This window comes from Aplysia californica, unplaced genomic scaffold (assembly GCF_000002075.1).
Source record: "Aplysia californica isolate F4 #8 unplaced genomic scaffold, AplCal3.0 scaffold00492, whole genome shotgun sequence".
NCBI classification, from domain to species: Eukaryota; Metazoa; Mollusca; class Gastropoda; order Aplysiida; family Aplysiidae; genus Aplysia; species Aplysia californica.
This window is the reverse complement of record NW_004797762.1, coordinates 339,693-361,374: the sequence shown is the minus strand read 5'-3', so window position 1 is coordinate 361,374 and position 21,682 is coordinate 339,693. Positions and strand designations below refer to the sequence as shown.

General features: G+C 37.8%; 1 protein-coding gene across 1 annotated transcript in view; it reads left to right on the top strand.

Annotated features, from left to right (window-relative positions):
- LOC101857353 (apolipophorins) overlaps positions 1–21,682 on the top strand; it is a gene marked incomplete at its 5' end in the record, with an annotated part of 90,122 nt that overhangs the window by 10,254 nt on the left and 58,186 nt on the right. The window contains 14 exon segments of the mRNA XM_013086685.2: positions 2,398–2,558; positions 6,356–6,598; positions 7,124–7,276; positions 7,805–8,003; positions 8,360–8,517; positions 9,601–9,698; positions 10,711–10,876; positions 12,631–12,801; positions 14,485–14,637; positions 16,032–16,139; positions 16,638–16,900; positions 18,153–18,351; positions 18,958–19,174; positions 19,918–20,038. Coding sequence (XP_012942139.1) covers positions 2,398–2,558; positions 6,356–6,598; positions 7,124–7,276; positions 7,805–8,003; positions 8,360–8,517; positions 9,601–9,698; positions 10,711–10,876; positions 12,631–12,801; positions 14,485–14,637; positions 16,032–16,139; positions 16,638–16,900; positions 18,153–18,351; positions 18,958–19,174; positions 19,918–20,038 — 2,410 coding nt within the window.

Genomic DNA, 21,682 nt, shown 5'->3' with positions numbered 1-21,682 from the left:
GGGGGGTAAAAGGATCAAGGAAACGTTTCTGTCGTCCCATCGTCCCACAGGAAGTACAGCTTTTCATTTCTAGGAATCATCGTTCTAGCTTTGATTTTCATAATGTCAAAATTCGTAGACAGAAGAAATGTCCACAGGATTTTCTGTAGTTGAAGATGAAGGTTACATAACAAGGCACATTTTTAATGAACTGTCTTCTTTTCTTTCTTACTCGGCATAGAGTAACGCATAATACATCCCCATTTTAAAAATAAGTGCATTTATTGGTAGTTTATTTCACAAATGAACATTTTTCGGGCAAAAGAGAGACTTAGAACCGTTCAACGAGGTAATCTCGAGTATAATAACAATAAAGACATTTATATTTTAAAAGCGCACAGCCCCGATGAAAGTACACAGGCTCTGAGCGCTTTACAATACAGTACAATGTACACCAGTAATATAAAACGATATGTTCTGATTTAAAGAAAATCACTTCAGATATTCATCTTATTAATTATTAATTTAAAAACAGAAACGACTTCAGCTGACATTTGAATGAATCAAAAGATTTAATATCTCTTAAAGTACTTGGTAAAAGCATTCCAGATCTTGGGGCCTTGGTATTCAAATGCCCTTTCACCCATTGTTTTAAGTTTGATAGATGGTAAAATAAATTTCTTTTTGTCAGCTGATGAGCTTAAACTGCGAGTTGGAAAGTAGTCTTAACAGATTTGATAAATTTTAATATAACTTTCTCCAGTGATATTCCTGATAACAAGGAGTTACAATAATCGAGTTTTGATAAAATTAAGCTAGTAACTAGTAAAGCAGCATGCTTGGTATTATCAGATGACGTGGTTTACATTCTTTTTATCATCCCATGAAAGAGATCATAGGACTGCCCCTCGAGAAATACCACGGTTGCAAATTACAATATAAAAATAAAATATAGGCTTTTATGTATATTAGTTGTGGTACCAAACTGATTTTTAAAAAAAAGAAGAGAAGAAGACGATGGAATGCCTAGGCGTCAGCAGGCTGGATAGAAAGATATCTACTTGTAACACTATAGTCTACTCTTTGCTTCTGAAGGGTCAACCAACGTTGTCAGATATATAATATAAAGAGAGAGAGAGAGAGAGAGAGAGAGAGAGAGAGAGAGAGAGAGAGAGAGAAAGCACTCTCCATTTACTCTCCAACTCTCCGCCTTCTTCCCGCCCCCATTTTTCTTTTAAATTACCCCAGCGAAAGACTGTAGCAGGCTTAAGAGGCAATCTTTGTGAAACCAAAAAAAATGAAAGTGAAACTAAATCTTGTTCATTGGAAAGCCAGTAATTTGTCGTCTTTTGTCGGTACCGATTCTGTTCAGATCTTCAGATGCTATAAACTATAAACTTTGAAATACATGTAGGTCTACAGTCTTCTAAAAAAGTACCCCCCCACTCCTCATAATGTAAACGTAGTCAAGGCTACCTATAAAAACGTAGGAGTATATGCCTAGATCTAAAGGACAAAATGACACACCACTGGCAACCTTTTCTTACTTTTCTTCTTCCGTCTCGCGGCCCGCGGCCCAGGGGGCGGGGGCGGGGCGTTTTGAGTTTTGAATCGTTTTGTTGGCTTTTTGTCAGGGACCAGGACTTACAAAATCTATTATATATTTTCTACAAATTACAAAGCTTTGATTGCAGCCTGTAGCGATATCTACTGCTCATTCCTCTCGTCTTTAAGTAGTGGAAAGCTTGAGAGGGCAAGTGTTGAGCAAAGGTGTTGCGTTTCTATGAGAACACAGACTGCTCTGTGAAAATTAGGATTAGGCTATTCAGAAATTCTACTCAAAATAAGATGTTATGCAGAATCTAGAGTCTAGACCTAGATATCTTGATCTAATCTAGATCTAGATCTAGATCTGTATTATTATCATATTATGATTAGGCCCATGTCTCAGCCTAAAGCTTAAAGTCTAAAGCCTCAAGGTTGTTTTCCCTATTGCATGTGTGTGTCAGACATCTTTTCAAATAAAATTTTATTTGATAAACTTAATTGCTGTTTCATTAATTAGGGCTTACTTTGTTTTTATAATGGTAGAATCTATTTGTAAACCCTGTTGATTGGCTTACTTTTGTAATTGTTGTATACAGTGCTGTCTGTAATTCTGTTTTAAATTACAAATGAAAGCTGGTGGTTCGCGGGTACTCTGGTGTGGTTTGCTGCTCTTTTCCTATCAAACATCTAATGTCCTGATTTCTCCTTTTTTTGTTTGTTACTCTCTTGTTTGTAGCGCCTCTTATTTTCAGCATAATATGACATTCTTGTGTTGCAAGTACCGTGAATCTTTTACTAAAACGAAACTAAACTAAAAGCAATATAATGAAACTAATAATTTGAATTATTCTCATGTTAACTCCCGCACAGGCACCAGCAAGTTCCAGTATGACATCGGAAAGACCTATCAATACAAGTATGATGTGACCTCAGAGACGAGTCTGACCGGATCTGGAGAAGGAGCTGCTCGCATTGAGGTGGCAGCTACTGCCAGCATCCATGTTTTGTCTAAATGCGAGCTTGCACTGACGGTGAGAAAATCTCCCTTTTAAAAATAATAATAATAATAATAATAATAATCGCATTTATATAGCGCATTTCCATGCTCAAGAGCATGCTCTTGCGCTTTGCAACTATTATTACCCAGCAGACCCTCTGAGAACACTCAGAAACATTCTCGGCTTCCACAGAAGCATACAGTGCGGATTTCACACGCTCAAACACTATCAAACTGACAAGATCGTTCACTGTCTATAGCCAGGTACCCATCTCCACCTGGGTGAAGTGAGGAAAATTTGTGCAAAGTGCCCTACCCAAGGACACAACGTCGGGCCCTTGACGGGATTCGAAACCATGACCTTACGGTTTTAAATGTACAGTAGTAATGCATGTCGTACTAGCTAGGAGGTAACACCTACTCAGTTATACAGTGTTGATTGTTATTTTAAGAAGAGCTATGTTTTAGTGATTATTGTTTCATCTAACAGCGTTCAGTATCTTTACTTTACTTAATCATGCTCTTGAATTGTTATGGTGTTCTTGAAGGGGCATGAAATTACAGTTTTCAAAGCGCAAAAGGAACCATAAGTAATCATTGTCTCCTCTGGCTTCTGATTAAGAGCAGGCTTACTAAAAGAGCTGAGGGTATACTTTGAATGATAGATGAGGGTGTAATAATATGATAAATGAAATGAAATAGTATAGGTTTAACGCCCCTTTCAACACTATTAGGTTATTTAAAAGGCGGGTGCTCCGAGTTTAACGTCAATCTCTCCGAAAACACCGAGCCCAATGGGAAATTCGTGTAAAGTGCCCTTTCCCAAGGACACAACGTCTGACTGAGCTGAGGCTTGAACCCCCGAACATGCAATCTCACAATTACAGGTCCAGTAGCCTAACCTTATCAAGGATGTAACGTAAATATTGGTAAGGCTTCACCTTTTTTAACTGTTCAAATGAAAAAAATGTTTGCTTGAAAAAAAAAGGCCAAACAGTTAAATTGAAATGAAATCTGTCTCTCATGACCTATTGCATATTTAGAGACAGATTATGTAAGTTATATCTATCTATCTGTACATTGATTCAGACATATACCTGGGGCCTGGCTTATATATCTCTGTCTAACTGAGAATGAAGAATCTTATCAGTATTTAATACTGAAAGTCATACTTAAAAGAGATAACCCTACTCTGAACAGCAATGCGGAGGTTATCTATCTTACAGTGTTTCACTTTCAATATCTCAAGCCTTGTTCAGACTGAAACATTTGATCTATCTTTTCCATCTTCAGAATGGTAACTAGCAATGTGTATGGTGTATAATAATGGATATATTTCACAATAAGCACTTGAAACATCCCGTTAGATTAATTTATAACTTCCCTGCCTTATGATTTTATCAGCAGGTCGTGGAGAGTGAATAAAAAATGGTCATCTTTTGACTTGTCTTTCTTTCTCATCCTCATATGGTCTGAAACTCACATAGTTATCTCTTCTTATCTATTTTCTACATGTTCACAGCTGGAGTGGAAAGTTGGGAGTTTGTGTTTGTATCTATGCTTTTGAAACTTAATTGTAGGCCTACATGTACTTCCATTCCAGCACAGTGACAATTGTAATATACTGCTCCTTCATTGTCATTAAGTTTTGTGGAATTTTGCAGTTTTATTGGGAAAGTGAGTACCAATGAAGGTCTTTTATCATGTAATTTTAAATAGGTGATGGCTGCGTAGAGCGAAATGCTCACAGCTAAAGGGATTTGAAAACAACAACAACAAAAAATAGGTGATGAGCTTGAAATTTTCAAAAATATTAAATAAGTCTATTGAAAATTAATTGTTCTTTCTATGTCGTGTTGCTTCCAAAAGGAAGGCCTACTGTAATAATAATATTTTATTGCTGACAAGTTTTATTGACATAGTACACAGGTTATCAGATGAAGGAGCAGTGGAGTGATCCAACCTCTTTTTGTTCTGTGTGCTTTATCTAGGTTCAGGTGTCTCTCTTTCACAGCAGTGGTGGGCGTGAGGCTTGTTGAAATAAAATTCTGCTGATAGGATTTTTTAAGACAAGAAGTGACATGCTCTCTTTCTATCACTACTCAGCTGAGTGGACGGCAATAAAAATGTATTGAAAATGTCAGTCAGTCTTTTATTTGACTAGATCTATACATTCAAAGTGTCATCAATGAAGTTACCTGTGTTGTGTTGACTTTCGGACGAGTTTATCCTCCTAGTTTCCTCCTAGTTTTAGATTTCATTTTATTGATAAAATAATAATAAGGTTATCCATAGTTTCAAAAAATCTTTTGTGCATGTCATGTAGATTTGAATAATGTTTTCGATTTTTCTATATTTTGTTCATGGGTTCGTCAAATGTGAGTCATCATTAGTTGGATAATGATAACAATACTTGAATACTGTCGAGATAAGCATTATTCAGTTTCGATATGAATCATGACTCATCGTGTGTGAGACATCAAGAGAACAGAAGGAAAGATAAAAATTGCTTTGTTAACAGCATTTATGAGCTGCGCTTATTTAATTTAATGCGGGAATGAAAAAAGAATCTTTGACCGTGATGTAAAGAAGGATCACTTTATCGTGACATAATGAATAAATATCAAGGCATTCTTTGATGTAAATTCTAATAGTATGATCAGTATGGTTAAAGTTGCTCTTAGATATTTTTGTTTTAAAGTAAGCAAATTAGACCGGAGATGGCTGCATGTGTTTGTTTTGTCCATTAATTTGCATTTCAAAACTTTCCTTCAGTGCAAATGTAATTTGTCCTTTTTCAGCTAAAATGAAATAAAGAATATCTCTTTTGACTTAAAATTGTAAACTTCTGTAATAGCAGAACTTAAATCAGGAAGTTTCATGGCTTTGAGTTCCCTTTTTGTAAAAGATGTTATGTTATAGTTATCTGAAAAACCTCCCCAAACTGGAGTATGTCGTAAAGCATGAAGGTACCGATGAGGCTGTCAAAGCGATGATCCAGATCCTGAAAGCAGCTTCAATGATTCAGTAAAAGTCTGGAAGTCCATAGAATTAAAAGTAAAAGTAAGCTCACCAACCAAAGAGCAGAGAGCTGGTTAACTTTTAAGAGCATTGGCCCACTGAGCCTAAAGAACTTTTGTGCTCTTTTACCTCTCTATGGAAAAACGAAATTTGATTGGTAGATTGTTGAGAGGGTAAATTAGAGATGAAAAAGGAAATGACACTAAAGATGGCAGTGAATTGGAGTCTGATTAAGGAGAAAATTGGTCGTGATGATAATGGTGATGAGGCTGAAATATGGAGTCCTCTTGGTCAGAGAAACAGAGAAAGGTCATGATTGACATGGTGGAGAAAGGTGGAGGTAGATGCCAAGAAATTGGGTAAAACTTGAGAACTACTGGAGAAAGAAGTCTTTGGAGACGAATTGTTAATGGTCTCAGGTACAAAAAGGAAAAATAATAAGAGCACGCTTTTGAGAGAGACTGATAGGATGCATCCACAAAGTCCAACATATTTACATTTTGATGAAATGTGGGGCAATAAAAATCTATTTTTAAAAAATAATTTTTTTTCAGTTGAATGATATATTTTTACCATGATGTCAGTATTGTCAGTTCATTTTCTTTTTCTTCTGCCTTCTATGTAGGGAGACAATATTCCTAAATTCCTTGAGCTTGAATTGAAAGAATCAAAATCACCTTCATTCAGTGGATCAGGGCTGTTTTTTAGAATAGAAACCTGAAGTAGCTTGTAGCAGTTGATTGTTCTTTTCTGAAGGGTGACAAGTAAACATATGCAAATACAACTATATGTTCTTGTTCTTTTCCCCAGCTGTCAAATGTTGTCTTCAAGACTTCAGAACCAGACAGCACTCAGCTGAAAGAACTGGATGACTGGGACTACAAATCTGTGTTGGAGGGTAGTGACCTTAGGTTCTCTTTCCAAGATGGAAAAATTGAGGATCTGTGCCCCTCACCTGACGACACAGTCAAATCTCTCAACTTTAAGCGCGGAATTTTGTCTGCCTTCCAAAACAGCATGAACCAACATGAGAGGGATGAGAGTTTGCAAGAGGTTTGTACTCAGTTCTAAAACAGTTGCTCTTTAAAGCCGTCAAGCGTGTTTCTTTTATGATTTCATGTACTGATTCTGAATGGAATGTGTCTGTGAAGAAAAACCGCCCCTATACTGTGCAGGAATCATTCACGGTTCTCCAATGTGCACTGTGCACATTTGTCAGTTTTTGGTTTGAATTTGGTTAACTGGAGGTGACAAATATACTTATATATATATGATAATGTACACTACCAATCCATGTATTGAACATTGACATCAAGCCCTGAAGCTGGTAATTTATGACTTGATATCTTGTTCAGACTGGCTCCTTTTTGTCTTGATGAGGTGAAAAATTATTTTGGTTGAACTTACTGTATTTGAAAAAATATGTACAATCTCTTACAATTACGAGTGGCTTCTATCATCCTATATGTTTTGGTTAAGAATGCTAAACTGTCATTTCTTTTCCTTATGCTTTCAGTATGTATCAATAGTTATGAACAAAATGTAATTTTGCTTCTGCTCCTGTTTCTTGGACAATAGACTGATGTCACCGGCACCTGCAGAACGCAGTATACTGTTGATGACAAAGGATTGAAGTCACGAAAATTCACCAAAGTTAAAGATCTTCTTGGATGCTCAGATCGACAGTCCTATGAGACCTTCATGCAGTCAACTCCCTTCAAGTTGCCTAATGTAAGTGTTGGTTTGGGATTGATTCTTATCAGGTGTTCAGTACAAAGTTTATTTCACTCTTTTTGAAGGGTTTCTATTTTGTTCACATTCATTTGTATGACAGTAGGCCTACTACTAATGATATTTTGTCTGATATTCTGTCATCTAAATTGTATGCAGGAACTCATTTTGATAAAAAAGTCATATTTCATTTTTCTGTTCAGTTCCTGAAAAGAAATAAGTTTTTGCTAATATAGATCTAGTGCTCTTTTATATTAAATTCTTTAACCAATATTTAGTTCAACTGCATATTAACTTGACAAAAGCACTGGCATATTTTCCACTGTGTCAATATCTATGTGAGCTAACCTTTCGAAAAGTGCTCCATATCATTGTCACTTGTAGCTATATTTTATCATTTTAATTATTACTGTATAGGATATTGTTCATTGTTGAAAGCAGAGGTTAGATATTGTACTGTTTTTATTTTTTTTTATTCCTTCTTCATAAACAAGTTTTATTTTTTTTATTTGTGTTATTTTTGCACAGGCCATTCAGTCCCTGCCGTTGCTGAAAGGCAACCATGAGTGTAAGCAGATTGTAGCAGCTGACGGTCACCTGTTGTCCTCATCCTGTACAGAAGCCCTAACCTTCAGACCTTTCTCCAAGAAGGAGGCAGGTGCAGGAACGAAGACAACCCAAGAGCTTCAGCACTTGCAGACTGTACCAGGAACCAATGTCATGAAAGGTAAGCTCAAATATTAGCCCTAGTACATGGTGCATAGGTGTCAATTCTCTGGATAAATCTGGAAAGCCGGATTTCTGACATTGTGTGGATTTTGCACATTACACAAAAGTAGTCTTGAGAAAAGGTGTGTTAGACAATATGGTTCAACAATTTTGAGACCCTGTGTCTGTTTCCAGAGGTCCGCAAATATCCAGGATTTTTTTTTCCTTAGCCAGTTTTTTTTTCAGATCACCGCTAAGAATAAATGTAATTGTTTTTTTTTCTTTCAGTCTGTTTTTTTTTTCAAGTTTGACAGGGTTGTAATCCTATTCCCCCCCCCCCCCCCCCCCCCTCCCCCATCTTTTACTTTGTTCTAGATACTGTGACAGAAACAACCAGTCTTCTGTTTGAGCATGAGAGGAAATCGGCCGGCGATGACAAGAGCTGGTGGCCAGCTAGGGAAAAACTGAACACACTTTGCCGCTTGACTGTTGAAAATATTCCATCCTCTGCCCCAGGCCTGTTCACTGACTTGGTGAGGGCGCTTCTCTTCCCCCCCCCCCCCCCCCCCCCGATGTAACTTTTTGTTATGTTATGCCAGAAAGAAAAAGACGGGGGTCCTTCATCGTTGTTTTATCTAAGATACATTTAGAAAAAGCGAGTACAAGTATTCTTTTCTAAATAAGCTGTCAGCACATAATCTCTCAGATTTATTGACCTCCTTGCAGGTGGTATTGTAACATGGACAAAGGCTATAGTGATAGCAATTAACTTTACAGTACATATTGACAGATGTGTTCCTTTTGTGGGATAAGCTAAGAATAAATTGCAACCTAAATTATTGTCAGTGCAGCGGAAAGGTTTTTGACACTGGTATCTTTTTTCCTCGAGGAATGTATCTAGTGTCTACTTAGATGCTGTGTGACAAACTGTGAGTGAGATTCCCAAGCTGAAGAGTAATTATTTTGCTAGAAGAGCTCAAAATGAAGAATTACTTTTTACTTGATGCAGTTTGAACTGAATTGTCAACTTTATATTTGGTTTCTTAGGAGACTGCTAAGAGTATTGTGGCAGGAAAAGAAATCAAATGAGGTAGTGCTTGATGAAGCCCACGTGGGATGCTCAGTGTTAAAAACGGTCAGGAAACGACAAATGCAGTTTTTGGGACACATAAATGGACATAAGGGTCTTGAACATCTAGCTCTCACTGGCAAAATTGAGGGCTAGCGAGGCAGGGGTAGGCCCAGAACAACATACTTAAGGAACCTAAGCAAATAGGTAACAGGGAAAGATCAGGGAAACGAACCTTTTTTGAGAGCATCCGAGCAAAGGAATGAATGGAGAACCATGATCGCCGATGTCTGTCGCTGATCTGGCAGTGGATGATGATGATGATGATACTGATTTAGATTTCAGATTAGCCTCTGAATGTCACATTGCCTTGATTTCAGTAAAGTTTTAAAAGGTGCAGATTTTTTTGGCTTGTCAGTGTCAGGGAAACAGACTGAAGGCTAAATAGTGAGTTCCGAGCCATTTGGACACTTTTCTTTGCTCTTGCTATGAGAATAGCGTGATCGTTGAAGTGAAATACGGTATCATTCTTTTACAACAACTCCAGGTGTACCTGATGCGTGACCTGGAAAGTGCGGAGATCATGAGCATCGCTGAGGGACTGCACCGCGGAAACATTTGCGGGGATAACAAGGACAAAGGAAAGTAGGTCAAATGTTTGGTTCTTGAGAGATTTGACGATTTGTGGTCATGGCTGTTTTTACTCTTTTCTTCTATTTTGCTGCTACGTTTATTTTGCTATTTTTTTCTTCAACTTTGAGAAATGATTTAGAAAATCTTTGCAACTTAGTGTCCTTTTCAGAATGTTTTAGAAGAAAGCTCAGGCTGTTGGATGTTCTCCTGTCATGTTTTGTCCTTTTACATATTTTTTTATTCGCCAAAAGCACTTAACTCTTTAAGCCCTGAGTTTTTTCTACCGTTTCCCTGAGTTTTTTTCTACAGTCACCTAAACCTAGTGCACTATGTCTCATTATAACCCCAAAAGCTTGCCTCCAACTTTTAAATAGAGGAAACAAAGTCTTAATCATTACTAAAAAACTTGGTTCGGGAATAGTAAAAAAAAAAAGAAGAAAAAACTAGCACTAAATAATACGAAACAGTTGTCACTTGTACTGGACGTTCCGATGGGGAACAAAGTTATTACCGCCGGACGCTCCCAGCGTGCGATGGGGTTCAAAGAGTTAAGGCACAACTCCTGATGTGTCTTCCTGTCAGGTGAAGGGCGGGGCTGTTTTTGTGGCTCTTGCTATGTTTACTGTCCAGCTCATAATATTTGAGATATTCTCAACTGCTGAATAAAGCAGAATGTAGACTCCTGAAGCAATGTACCCACCGCCTTCCCCTCCACTTTACAATCTTCAAAATTGTGGATGGATGGCGGGTGCTCTGGTGTGGTTTGCTTCGTCTTTCCTATCAAACATCTATCGTCCTTATCTCCCCTTCTTCTTTTTTATGTTTGTTACTCTCTTGTAACACCTCTAATCTTCTGGTACTCATATGACCTTATGCAGTTGCGAGCGCTGTAAAACCTCTACTAGAACTAAAGTCTTCAAAATTTTGTATTTGTGTTTCAAAGTGTTAAGGTAGAAAGCTACTGAAAAATACAACCTCAAAATGTACTTTGTGTACACATTTGTTTTGCATTTGTCATTTTCAGGAAATTCTTCTTTGATGCCATTCCAATGTTGGGGACATCCCATTCTGTGGAAGTCTTGGTGGAGCTGCTCCTGGGTGGACATGTGTCTGGTGTGGAGGCGGAGATGTGGATTCTGTCCTTCAACTTCATCCATGAGCCAACAGAAAAGATGATCCTCGACGGAAAGGTGCTGAAGAAAAAAACAAACTCCAAACTCTTCTCACTTGTGTCAGCAAGTGTTTGTTTTATTGTTTGTGCACTTTGTTACTTGATGAGCCAACTCTCTCTCTCTTGCTCTTTTTAACTCCCAGTGGAGCATTGGCCATCAACAACATTTCTGAAGCCTGTCCTGTGCATCCTTTTCTAGCTGTTTCCATGATGTCCCCGCCTTTTCCATTTCCGCTTGCACTGCTTGCCTCCATGTCATGATGAGCCAACTGTGAAGATGATTGTGGCGTCGGTGGCCTAGTGGTTAGGCTCTCGGACTCGCAACCGTAAGGTCGTGGGTTCGAATCCTGTCAGGGGCCCGACGTTGTGTCCTTGGGAAAGGCACTTTGCACAAATTTTCCTCACTTCACTCAGGTGGAAATGGGTACCCGGCTTTATAGACAATGAACGATCTTGTCAGTTTGATAGTGTTTGAGTGTGTGAAATCCGCAGCTTGCATTGTATGCTACCGCGGAAGCCGAGAATGTTTCTGAGTGTTCTCAGAGGGTCTGCTGGGGTAATAATAGTTGTAAAGCGCATAGAGCATGCTCTTGAACATGGATATGCGCTATATAAATGCAATTATTATTATTATTGTCCAGGGAAAGGTATTGAAGAAAAAACCAAACTCTTCTCACTCTTGTCAGCAAGTTTTGGTTAAATTGTTTGTGCTCTTGTTACTAGAGGAGAATTTGTTGAAAGAAAAAAGACTCCATGGTTATAAATCCAACAAGAGGAGTATATTACCCTCATAACTTTTTGCCCAGTATGTTGTGATATAGAGAAAATAGGCTCAGGATATTTCAGGAAGTGTACACAAAGTCCATCTCAGTGTTGCAGGATAGCACCATCTGTTGTATTTACCTTCACTCGGCGTGTCACATAGGCTAATGCTACACCATCCAGGAAAATTACCTAGGCATCGAGCCTTAAAAACAGGGATGTGGTATATTAGTTAGTCACAGAGGGCAAAAGTTAACAGCCAGATTTGAGAATCTACAGTTTACTGTGGCATGCTACTGGTTTACCAGAGCACTGTTTGAGGCTCAAAGAAAGAGAATAGAAGAAAATATATTGATAGATAAGATCATTCTGCTGTAACTGACATAAAGTATTTGACCTTTTTTGTATGATTATATGCGGAAACTTAGGAAAAAAAAACTTGTACACATGTAGAATCAATTTAATCAGCTCAGTGTTGATTGTTGCAATGAAGATGTGTTTTTGAGTTTAGCTTTGTGCTAGTAGCAATAGAGCGGGAGTATTTCTATGCACTTGAGCTCTCAAAAGTTGGAAGGGACATAGATAGGATGTATATATGCTGGCCATCTCATGTAATTTGTCTCTTATCTTGAGCTTTTGTGCATTTGAATTTGTTAGGTAATATTCTGACGTCTGGTTTTATGTAGGTAATTTATGTTCTGCTTTTTTGAGAGATTAAAGAATTTAATTTTCATTTCTGTTGGTCAGACAATCTATTTATCTAGCCAAAAGCAAAAGGCATAAACATGGATTAAACATGTCATAGCAAGGAAATACTTAACACAAATACCAACGTACACAAACACACACGCACTGGTATTCATAATGCTTGTCATTCAATCACAGTAACAGTCGAGAAATCTTATCATGTGTCATCCACATTCGTCACTGCCACTCACACAAGCAGTGGCCCCCTCTTGCACTTTGTCAAAATCCATAACCATTGTGGTGCTTTATTTTCTCTCCTCGCAGAGACTCTTGAAGTCAGATTCCCTGCGCAAGAGCTCTCTCCTGCCGGTGACCTCCCTCATCAACAGCTACTGTCGCTCTCACAGCTGCATCTCCAACGGGGATGTGCGTGATGTTGTCAATGTGCTGGCTGACATTTTGGGCAAGAGATGTGACTCTCCGGATGAAGATCTGGTAATGCAAGCAATATGTTTTATTTTTGTATGTTGTGTTTCTTCTGAAGGCTTTTAAGTGCTCAGTGGTGTCGGTGGAGATCTACTGACCACAGTGAAGAGACGAAAATTAAAATGGTATGGGCATGTCACAGGATCCACAGGACTTGCCAAAACAATCCTGCAAGGAACTGTACAAGGAAAGAGAAAGAGAGGAAGGCAGAGAAGGAGATGGGAGGACAACATTACAGAGTGGACAGGAAAGACGATGGGTGACAATCTGAGGAAAGCAGAGGACAAAAATAGATAGCGAGAGCTGGTTTTCAGATGCAGTGGTGCCCCTATGATTGCCCCAACCACGGAATAGAAGAAGAAGAAGAAGAAGGTGTCGGTGGCGTAGTGGTTAGGCTACCGGACTCGTAATCGTGAGATTACGGGTTTAGGGGTTCGAGTGTCAGCTCGGTCCTAGGAAAAGGCACTTTACACGACTTTCTCATTTGGCTCGGTCCTTTTGGAGATGAATGACTTGGAGGTCCGGCCTCTTAAATAATCTAATAATGTCGATAGGGGCGTTAAACCTATACCTTCTTTCATTTGTAAGTACTCTGATTTGTGAAACAAGAAAGCATAAACCATTGCACCCAGTCAGATTGATAGTCTGATTATTTTGTCGTGTTAGCTAATATCTCAAGTAGTGGAACAATCGCAGCTGTTCAACTGGGAAACAAAAAGTTTTTTTTGCTAGGCTAAAGAAACTGGAAATGTTGAAACAGGGAAGAAAGATAGGAAATGTTTTTATCAGTAATGTGTATTTGTAATTAGTTTTCTATATATTCTGACCTCCTTTTTGTGTCTTTTTTGGTGTCACTGAAATTTTTCTGTAACTTTTGCTCTTCCACAGTTTCATATATTTCTTGTTTCTGTGAACTTGACATCTACTGCAAGCTGATGAATTCAAAGTTAGTTTTAACTCTTTCCGGACGTACTTTTTTGGGGGGTCAAGACATAATTAACTTGTGGCTCGATTTGGCTACACAGGTGGTGTACAAAATAACTTTATAGAAGCATAACCATCACTTAAAACGTAACATATGATATATCAAATTGAAGGAAATTGAATGAGGAATACATCCCAATATGAAACAAGGATTAATTTTGAACATAACTATGCATTAGAAGGGTTAGAAATGGCGATGGTGATTAGAAAAATACATTTTGATGGAAAAAATTACATTCACTAAACATGTGAAAGCAAATCAGCATAGCTATCTTATCATATACAGGCCAAGAGCATAATCCATAAATTTCTGAAAGTGCAGCTCTTTTATTTGAAAGCAATATTCCAATTTTTGTTTGAGTTATGAAATTTATACTGAGTCCGGTTACATCCTTTTGTTGATTCAAGATCGCAAGAACTAATTCACTCGCTTTTCCCCAAACCCACGCTTTGGCTGAGTGAAACTTGATGTTTTCGTTTCCTAAATCCTTTCCGAGTTTTTCAATAGCAATACTAAGTAATTATAAATGACGGATCATGTTAAAATGAAACAATACTGAGGCACCCTATCACAACTGATATATCGGCTATACGTCCACAAGGGGTGTGGACTTGCGCCGATATATCGGCGATACGTCCGGAAAGAGTTAATTTCATTTCAGGCTGTTTTTGCGTATTGTAGATAACATGTATGATTGTCTTGTCAAGGTTCTTTTGGCCCTCCGAGCTGCAAGGAACATGGGGCAGTCTCATGAGCTGGCTCCAGTCCTGAGCAGCTGTATGGAAGCCAGTGAGAACTCCATGGCGAAACGGGTGTTTGCTGCCGAGGCTTTTAGGGGCGTGTCCTGTGATGTGACGGATGTGAGTATATATATATATATGTGTGTGAGGCATTGTGGTGAAATCAGGCACTCGGCAAAATAATGGAATCCGAGAAATTGGCATATTTCTGACAGTTTGAAAATTTTAAAAGAATTTTTGTTTTTTGGATCACTCTGTATGTCCATTCAAAAACACTTTTATGTTAACGTTGATTAAAGGCACAACAAAAATGTACATTTGCAGTTTCAAAGGACTATGGAAGTCGCCAAACTTTTGCGGCCATTGTCTCGCTAATTTCACTTCTGAAACCAGGCAACCCCACCTCCTTCAATCGCACATATCTTGACTTCTATTCAAGATAGATGGGTATTTTTCCCACTAAAAGTGAAGCAAATGAATAAGCTTTCAGATGGTACCAATAACTCCACTTGTCCAAAAATTGACGAGAGCCTGATTCCACCGTGTCGTGACACATACGGCCTCAATATCTACATACCAACTTCTCTGTGCAAGACTGCTCCGCACGTCACTTTTCAAGGTGGCGTTTGGGGGACTCTTATGCTACGCACTCGATATAGAAATAGGAATTCAGTTAATTTTAAATAGTGCCTAAATTGTTGCCTCCGATGAAAGGTAAATGGCAAGAACGTTAACCCTATCCGTTTATGGTTTATATTATAAATATGGTACTAACATCAGATATGGTAATTTATTTGTTTAATTCGGCTTTCCTTATAGAAAGGCTTGGGATTCAAGCCACGTCTCCAAAAAAGCTGCAGCAAGTGGGTAGCCTATAGATAGAATTGTATGAGAACCATTAAAGAACCCCGGTTTGAGAATGCTATTTTGGGCCTTCAAACTGCGATTTCCAGATCTACAGTTCAGGGTTGCCCCAACCTGAGCCTCCAACTTAGTATTGTGACTATCTCGATTGTTATTTCTATAGACTTGTATGGAAAGGGCTGCTTCATCGATATTTCATGCCTCAGATTGCTCCTTCTTTATTTGAAGATGATGAATGGTCTCTGCTCAAAAGGATGATTATTCAAAGAAGGTTCAAGAAAGCTGAGGCTTCAAATTATCATATTTTTAAAAGTACGATACTTTAAGATAAATTGGTTTGGTAATTTAACAATACCTTTTGTGTTTGTTTTTCCTTCTAAAAAATAATTGTGTGCTAAAAGTTGGTTAAAAAAGCATGATTGACTTATTAGAATTCCTGTGAAGTCATAATGCTATCCTTGATTTTCCGAGAAAGGGATAGAAATGTTGCAGCAGTTTTTGTACTTCTTTGTGTTGATGATGCAATTCGTTTTCATAAATGAATAATTTGATATAGTTTGTTCAATTTATTTTTGGTCTTACATTTAGGGACAGTTGGAAATTAGTATGTCTTTAAATTTTAATAATATTTTTGTGTGGGCCATTTTCAGCGAAAGGCACTCATGGACACTTTCATGAATAAAGGAGAAGACTCTGAGCTGAGGATTGCTGCCTACTTGTCTCTGATGCAGTGTCCAACGGAAGTTATCCTGAGTGAGGTCAGTGTGGTTGTCATGAGGTTTTAATAGTTACACTGTTAAATCTAATAGGGGTGCCATTGGCATGATCGGTTCGGTTTGGTTTGGTAGGCGGGGCTAGCCAGATTGAGGGCTCAAAGTGACCTTCGTGAAACGTACTAACCGATCGTCCGACTCGCAGCCTAAAAAATAAAAGCGTTTTTTGTTTTCAGGCTGCGAATCGGACGACTGTTTTGTAATTCCCAGTGGGCACTGGGTAGCCTATAATGTAACAGGATTTTTATGTTACTTGATTCAGTAGCTCCGTTTGCAATTTGTGAATTTAATGAAAATTGCAAAATATATTTCTTTTTAAACGTGTAATTTTGTTTTGGAGTCATTCTTTCGAAATTTACTTGCCTGGAGGCGGATTTGGGCAAAATGATGTAGATATGGCAGAAAATGTGGATGAGCTAAGACGTTGTGTTCAGTCCTCTTTGTGTAGGATGAAGTGCAAACATGATACCTTTTCTTCCTCAGGTGAGAAAAGCACTGGAGAAAGAGTCTGTCAATCAGGTGGGCTCGTTTGTCTGGACTCACCTGACCAATCTGCTCCGCACGTCAAGCCCACAGAAACAGGGAATACGAGAAATCCTGGAGGATGAGAAACTGAAGAAAGAATTCAACATGGACAAGAGGAAATACTCTCGAAACTACGAACTGTCGTTTTTCTCGGAGAGATACGGAGCAGGAGCCATGGCTGAGAGCAATGTTGTGTTTTCTTCATCTTCTTTCATTCCCAGGTTTGCTACCTTTTCTTTTTATCACTTATCTGATCTTATCATTTTATGAAAAATTATCTCAGTAGAGAAATGCAGATGTGATTTTGTGAAAAAGAAGTAAGTTGTTAAAAATACAATGGAACTGTTCCTTTGAGATGATAAATTGAGATAAAGTAACAACTTGTCGCTTTAGGACTATTTTGTCTAAAGTATTCTAAAGAAAGAGTGCACTCTGGACAAACTTGGCGCTCATATGACCTTATGCAGTTGCGAGCGCCGTAAAACCCTCCACTATAAAAAAAAACAACCTGTGGACAAAATAGTTTTGAGGCGAAGAAGTACATACTTTTATGTAAATAAAGTATAACTTTTGCCATTGTTGTCTTAAGTGCTTACAATCACTGAAAGAAAAAGTAAAACACAATGAGTAAACAGATGTAACAAGACCTATTTTAAACTTTTCCCTCTGGGTCGCCACTTCAAGTGCTTAACTGGAAGACCCTCTTACCTCTGCACTTCCACTTCACTTTGTGTTCTTACCAATCACTTGTTCCATTTCTCATCTCATAATTATAATCCTCTCTACGCACATTTTCAATTTGCAATAGTTTGATAGGTCAGTCATCCATCTTGATAATTATTTTTCAGTTATGGCTGTTTTTTGTAAACACACCGTGAGAATCTAGAAATAAGTGGCGTAGAAATAGGAATACCCATCCCCAGGGAAACAGTTTACTAGGTTTACTGGAATCTGAATCTGTATTGATGGCCTGGACATGGATGCAGTGATATGTGTCCCTGCCGGTCAATATCAGTCATATGAAGGAAAGATCCAAACTGAGTTAACAATATTTGCAAAAACTATCACCTTTTCCCTACAATTTAAAACAAAAATGAAGTAAATAGGACCATATTTGACGAAAATACAGAACTTTTAATTGTGCGAGGTGAGGAAACGCGAAAAGGAAAAAATGGCCTCTGAAGTTGAGCAACATGTTTCCATAGCAATGGAGGTCTTAGAATTGAGATAGAAACTTGAAATTTATAGCCGATTGTAGTCGTTTATTTTTATCTTAAATGAAGCAGAAGGCATCAAACTTTCAATTGATCCATAAAACAAAAATTCCATGGAAAGTCACTTTTTTGCCTTTCGAGCCTCGTAGCTGATAATAGCATACTGCGTCTTACGACTGATATTGACCGGGGGAGACAGATATATATATATATATATATATATATATATATATTATATTCTTTCCTTCCAATTGGCCAGATCTGCCATGCTGAACCTAACAGTGGACATGCTGGGTCAGTCGGTCAACGTGTTGGAAGTGGGAGGTCGTGTACAAGGCCTGGAGCTGTTGCTACAGAAGTACATGGGCAGCTTTTTCAGCGGCGAAGAGAACAAAGGGAAGAGTGGCCCCTCCTCAAGCTGCGTCCGTCAACAGAAGATGGACAAAATGAAGGATAAGGTAAAATATAACGGTGGTATGGGTTGAAAAAGGATTGATCCAAACCGACTTATTTTTTGGGGGGAGACAGAAAGAAAACAACCCAGCTGTCAAATTCACTGTCTTTGCTCTAGCTTTTAACAGAATTTGAGAGAGCTTTTTTAAAAGTACTGTAAAGTAGTGTAAAGCGCGTAGAGCTTGCTTTTGAGTGGGTACATGCGCTATACAAATGCTATTTATTATTATTATTTTTAGGGGGGGGGGGGATTCTTTTCTATTATAAGAGAATTATTTTGGCAACTTCACTCATCTTTTGATGAGAGAATCTAGGTAGCAGATTATTCACATGATAGGACACTTTGCAATTTATGTGTCTCTCTTCATGTAGCATATATACTCCATCTGTGTGGTTCTACATGTTTCTTCATGATATATATAGTCCATCTGTATGGTTCTATATGTCTCTTCATGATATATATATATATACTCCATCTGTATGGTTCTAACTGTTTCTTCATTACATTATATAATCCATCTCTGTGATTCTACATGGTCCTTCATGATATTCTCAGCCGGTGTACATTTTACAACTCTATATCTCTTCATGTAACGTTTCTTCTCCACCAGTTTGCGGTGTCAAAAGATGATTTGGAGGCCTCTTTCTACGTGAGGATGTTTGGTAATGAGCTGGGCTTTGAGCATCTGAGTGGAGAAGAACTGATGAACATCAAGGACAAGTTCAACCTCAAGACGATCATGAAAACTTTGGCAAAGGGAGACGATATCTCGTTCACCAAGAGTGCCATGTTCATGGACTCCAGCGTTGCTGTGCCAACTATTGCAGGTGAAGTACTCTCCTTTCCGTTTTCTCTCTCTTGCCCTTTTTAACTCCCAGTGGAGCACAGGCCATCAACAGAATTACTCCAGCGAAGCCTGTCCTTTGCATCCTTTTCTATCCGTGATATCCCTGCTTTTTCAATTTCCGCTTGTACGGCTTGCCTCCATGTCATCCTCCATCTTCCAGAACTGGCGGTCGTTTTGTTTTTGCTGTTGATGTTTTTGTAGCTGCTGACCCTTTGCCCAACCGACCTTAGTCGCCTTCTACGACATGTGCGGTATGGATACAGTGGTCCTATTCTTTGCCCCCCTGTCTCTTGGACTGGGCCCCAAGAACCACACTGGTGTCTTTCCGTTTTAGAGCACTGTTTAATGCGTGTTTCTGGCTTCAATATTTGGAAATTGAGATCTTCTGACAAATTTAATGATATAAGACATCCTGTTCACTTTTCTGTCAGCTTTTCTTTCCTTTTTACATGATCAAATGACATACGTGTTTTGTTAAATTAAATCTTTATGAAATAGCATTACTTTTTTGCAGATTAAGGCTGCCTTGGTTACCGCTATAAAGTAAAGCTAACAATCTTGATAGATGATTTTTGTTTTTCTCTATGTGCACAACAGTATTTAAGAATGCAAATCGGAAAAAATGTATTTATGGTCCAGTCAACTGCTTTTTAGTGTTGAATACCAGAGTGTCTTCTGTCTCATTAGGACCAAATTGCTCATTTTTACTGAATATTTGATCAGGTATGGCTCTGCGTCTCAGTGTGAATGGCACTGCGACTGTTGAACTTGTTGCCAATGGAAAGATTGACATGAGAAAGATCTCCCGCAAAAACATGGCTGCCAATTTCAATTTCAGGCCAAGGTAAGATTGTTTTCCTTCGTTTCGAAGAAAAAGTTCGCAAGATTTTATTTTCATCTTGTTCATTGTCTTTATTTGCAGTTAGATGTAGAATAGTAGAAAAATGAAAAAGATGTTTTTTCCTGATAAGAAACCTATTATTTGCTACAAGTATTTTCACATACTTAAGAGGCATTTTCAATAGAGAAAATGTTGACAGTTTCATACATTTAAAGATGTAAGAAGTTTATATATATATATGTAGCCTACACCAAGTAGTAATAGATCTGTTTGTACAAAACCAGTAAAATTTAGTTAATGCTCAATCACTCAAAATCAAGCAAATAACACACATGCAAGCCTGCCATCAAAAAGAGTCTTAATCTGAAAGTGGCCTTCCTCAAAAGTTCCAACTGCTTGACCAAGCTGGACCTGTCATCAAATGATTGTGATTTGGCATGCTGTGATGTGCTTTTGTTTTTGAAGTTGTTCACTGTCTTTACCCTAACAACTACCCTGAGTGGGTGGTTGGAGGGCGCCATTGGTAGATCCTACTTCTTTGTTTTCCCCCCTGTTGTTTCTGTCTGTTGATCTTACTTTTTTCTCAGCGCTAAATGAACATTGTTATGTCAATGTAGTTCTCTTTACTCAAATGAACAAACAAGCAAACAACTGTCCTGAGTTTTCTGCCTCGAAAAATGAACCTTTTTTTGGTCCAGCAGAGTGTGAGACTTCTAAAGCAGGGTTGGTGATTTTTTTGATTTTTTAAATAAAATTGTTAAAAATCGATTCAAAAAATTTAAATCGGATTTGTTAAAATTTGAATCAGATTTTTTATATTTTTTTAATTAAAAAAAAAAAATGTTGACACAGTTTGGGATTTTTGGTGGCTAAAAGATTGTTCTTTTAGTGCAAAATGCATTGTCTTTATTTTAACTAATGATTAATTTAAGCAACTGCAAAAGAAAGCCTTAAATCTGCTATATCAGTGAATTATAGCTACAGACAAAAAATGAAGAAAAATGACAGTCTAAAAGGAAGAGGGGGGGGGGGGGGGGGAATTATGCATAGATAAACTTGCATTTTATTACAGTGTGTGTGTGTGTGTGTGTGTGTGTGTGTGTGTGTGTGTGCGTGCGCGCGCTTGTGCTTGTCTAAAAAGAAAAAGAAAATGCTAATTTCAATTCTGAAAAAAAAGTAAATTGAATACTGTATTATTTTACAGTGACAGGGGGAAAGCAGACTTTTAAGCATGTTTATATTAGTCTACTAAACCTAACATCTGTTTTAAAAAGCCAAGGAAAGGAATTTTGAATGTTTAAAGATGTAAAAACAGAATACATTTTTTTAAAAAGTGGTTTAAATCACTGAGTTTTATTTTTAAAATCAAGTTGATTAAAATAAAAAAATCAACTGATTTAAATCAACCCAGCTCTGATTTCAATTATGGAAAAAAAAGTAAATCGAATACTGTATTATTTTACAGTGAAAGGGGGGAAAGCAGACTTTTAAGCATGATTATATTAGATCTAGTCTACTAAACCTTATATCTCTTTTATGAAACCAAGGAAAGGAATTCTGAATGTTGAAATATGTTAAAAACTGAATAAAAATAAATTTTAAAAAAGTGATTTAAGTCCACTGATTTTTATTGAAAAAATCAAGTTG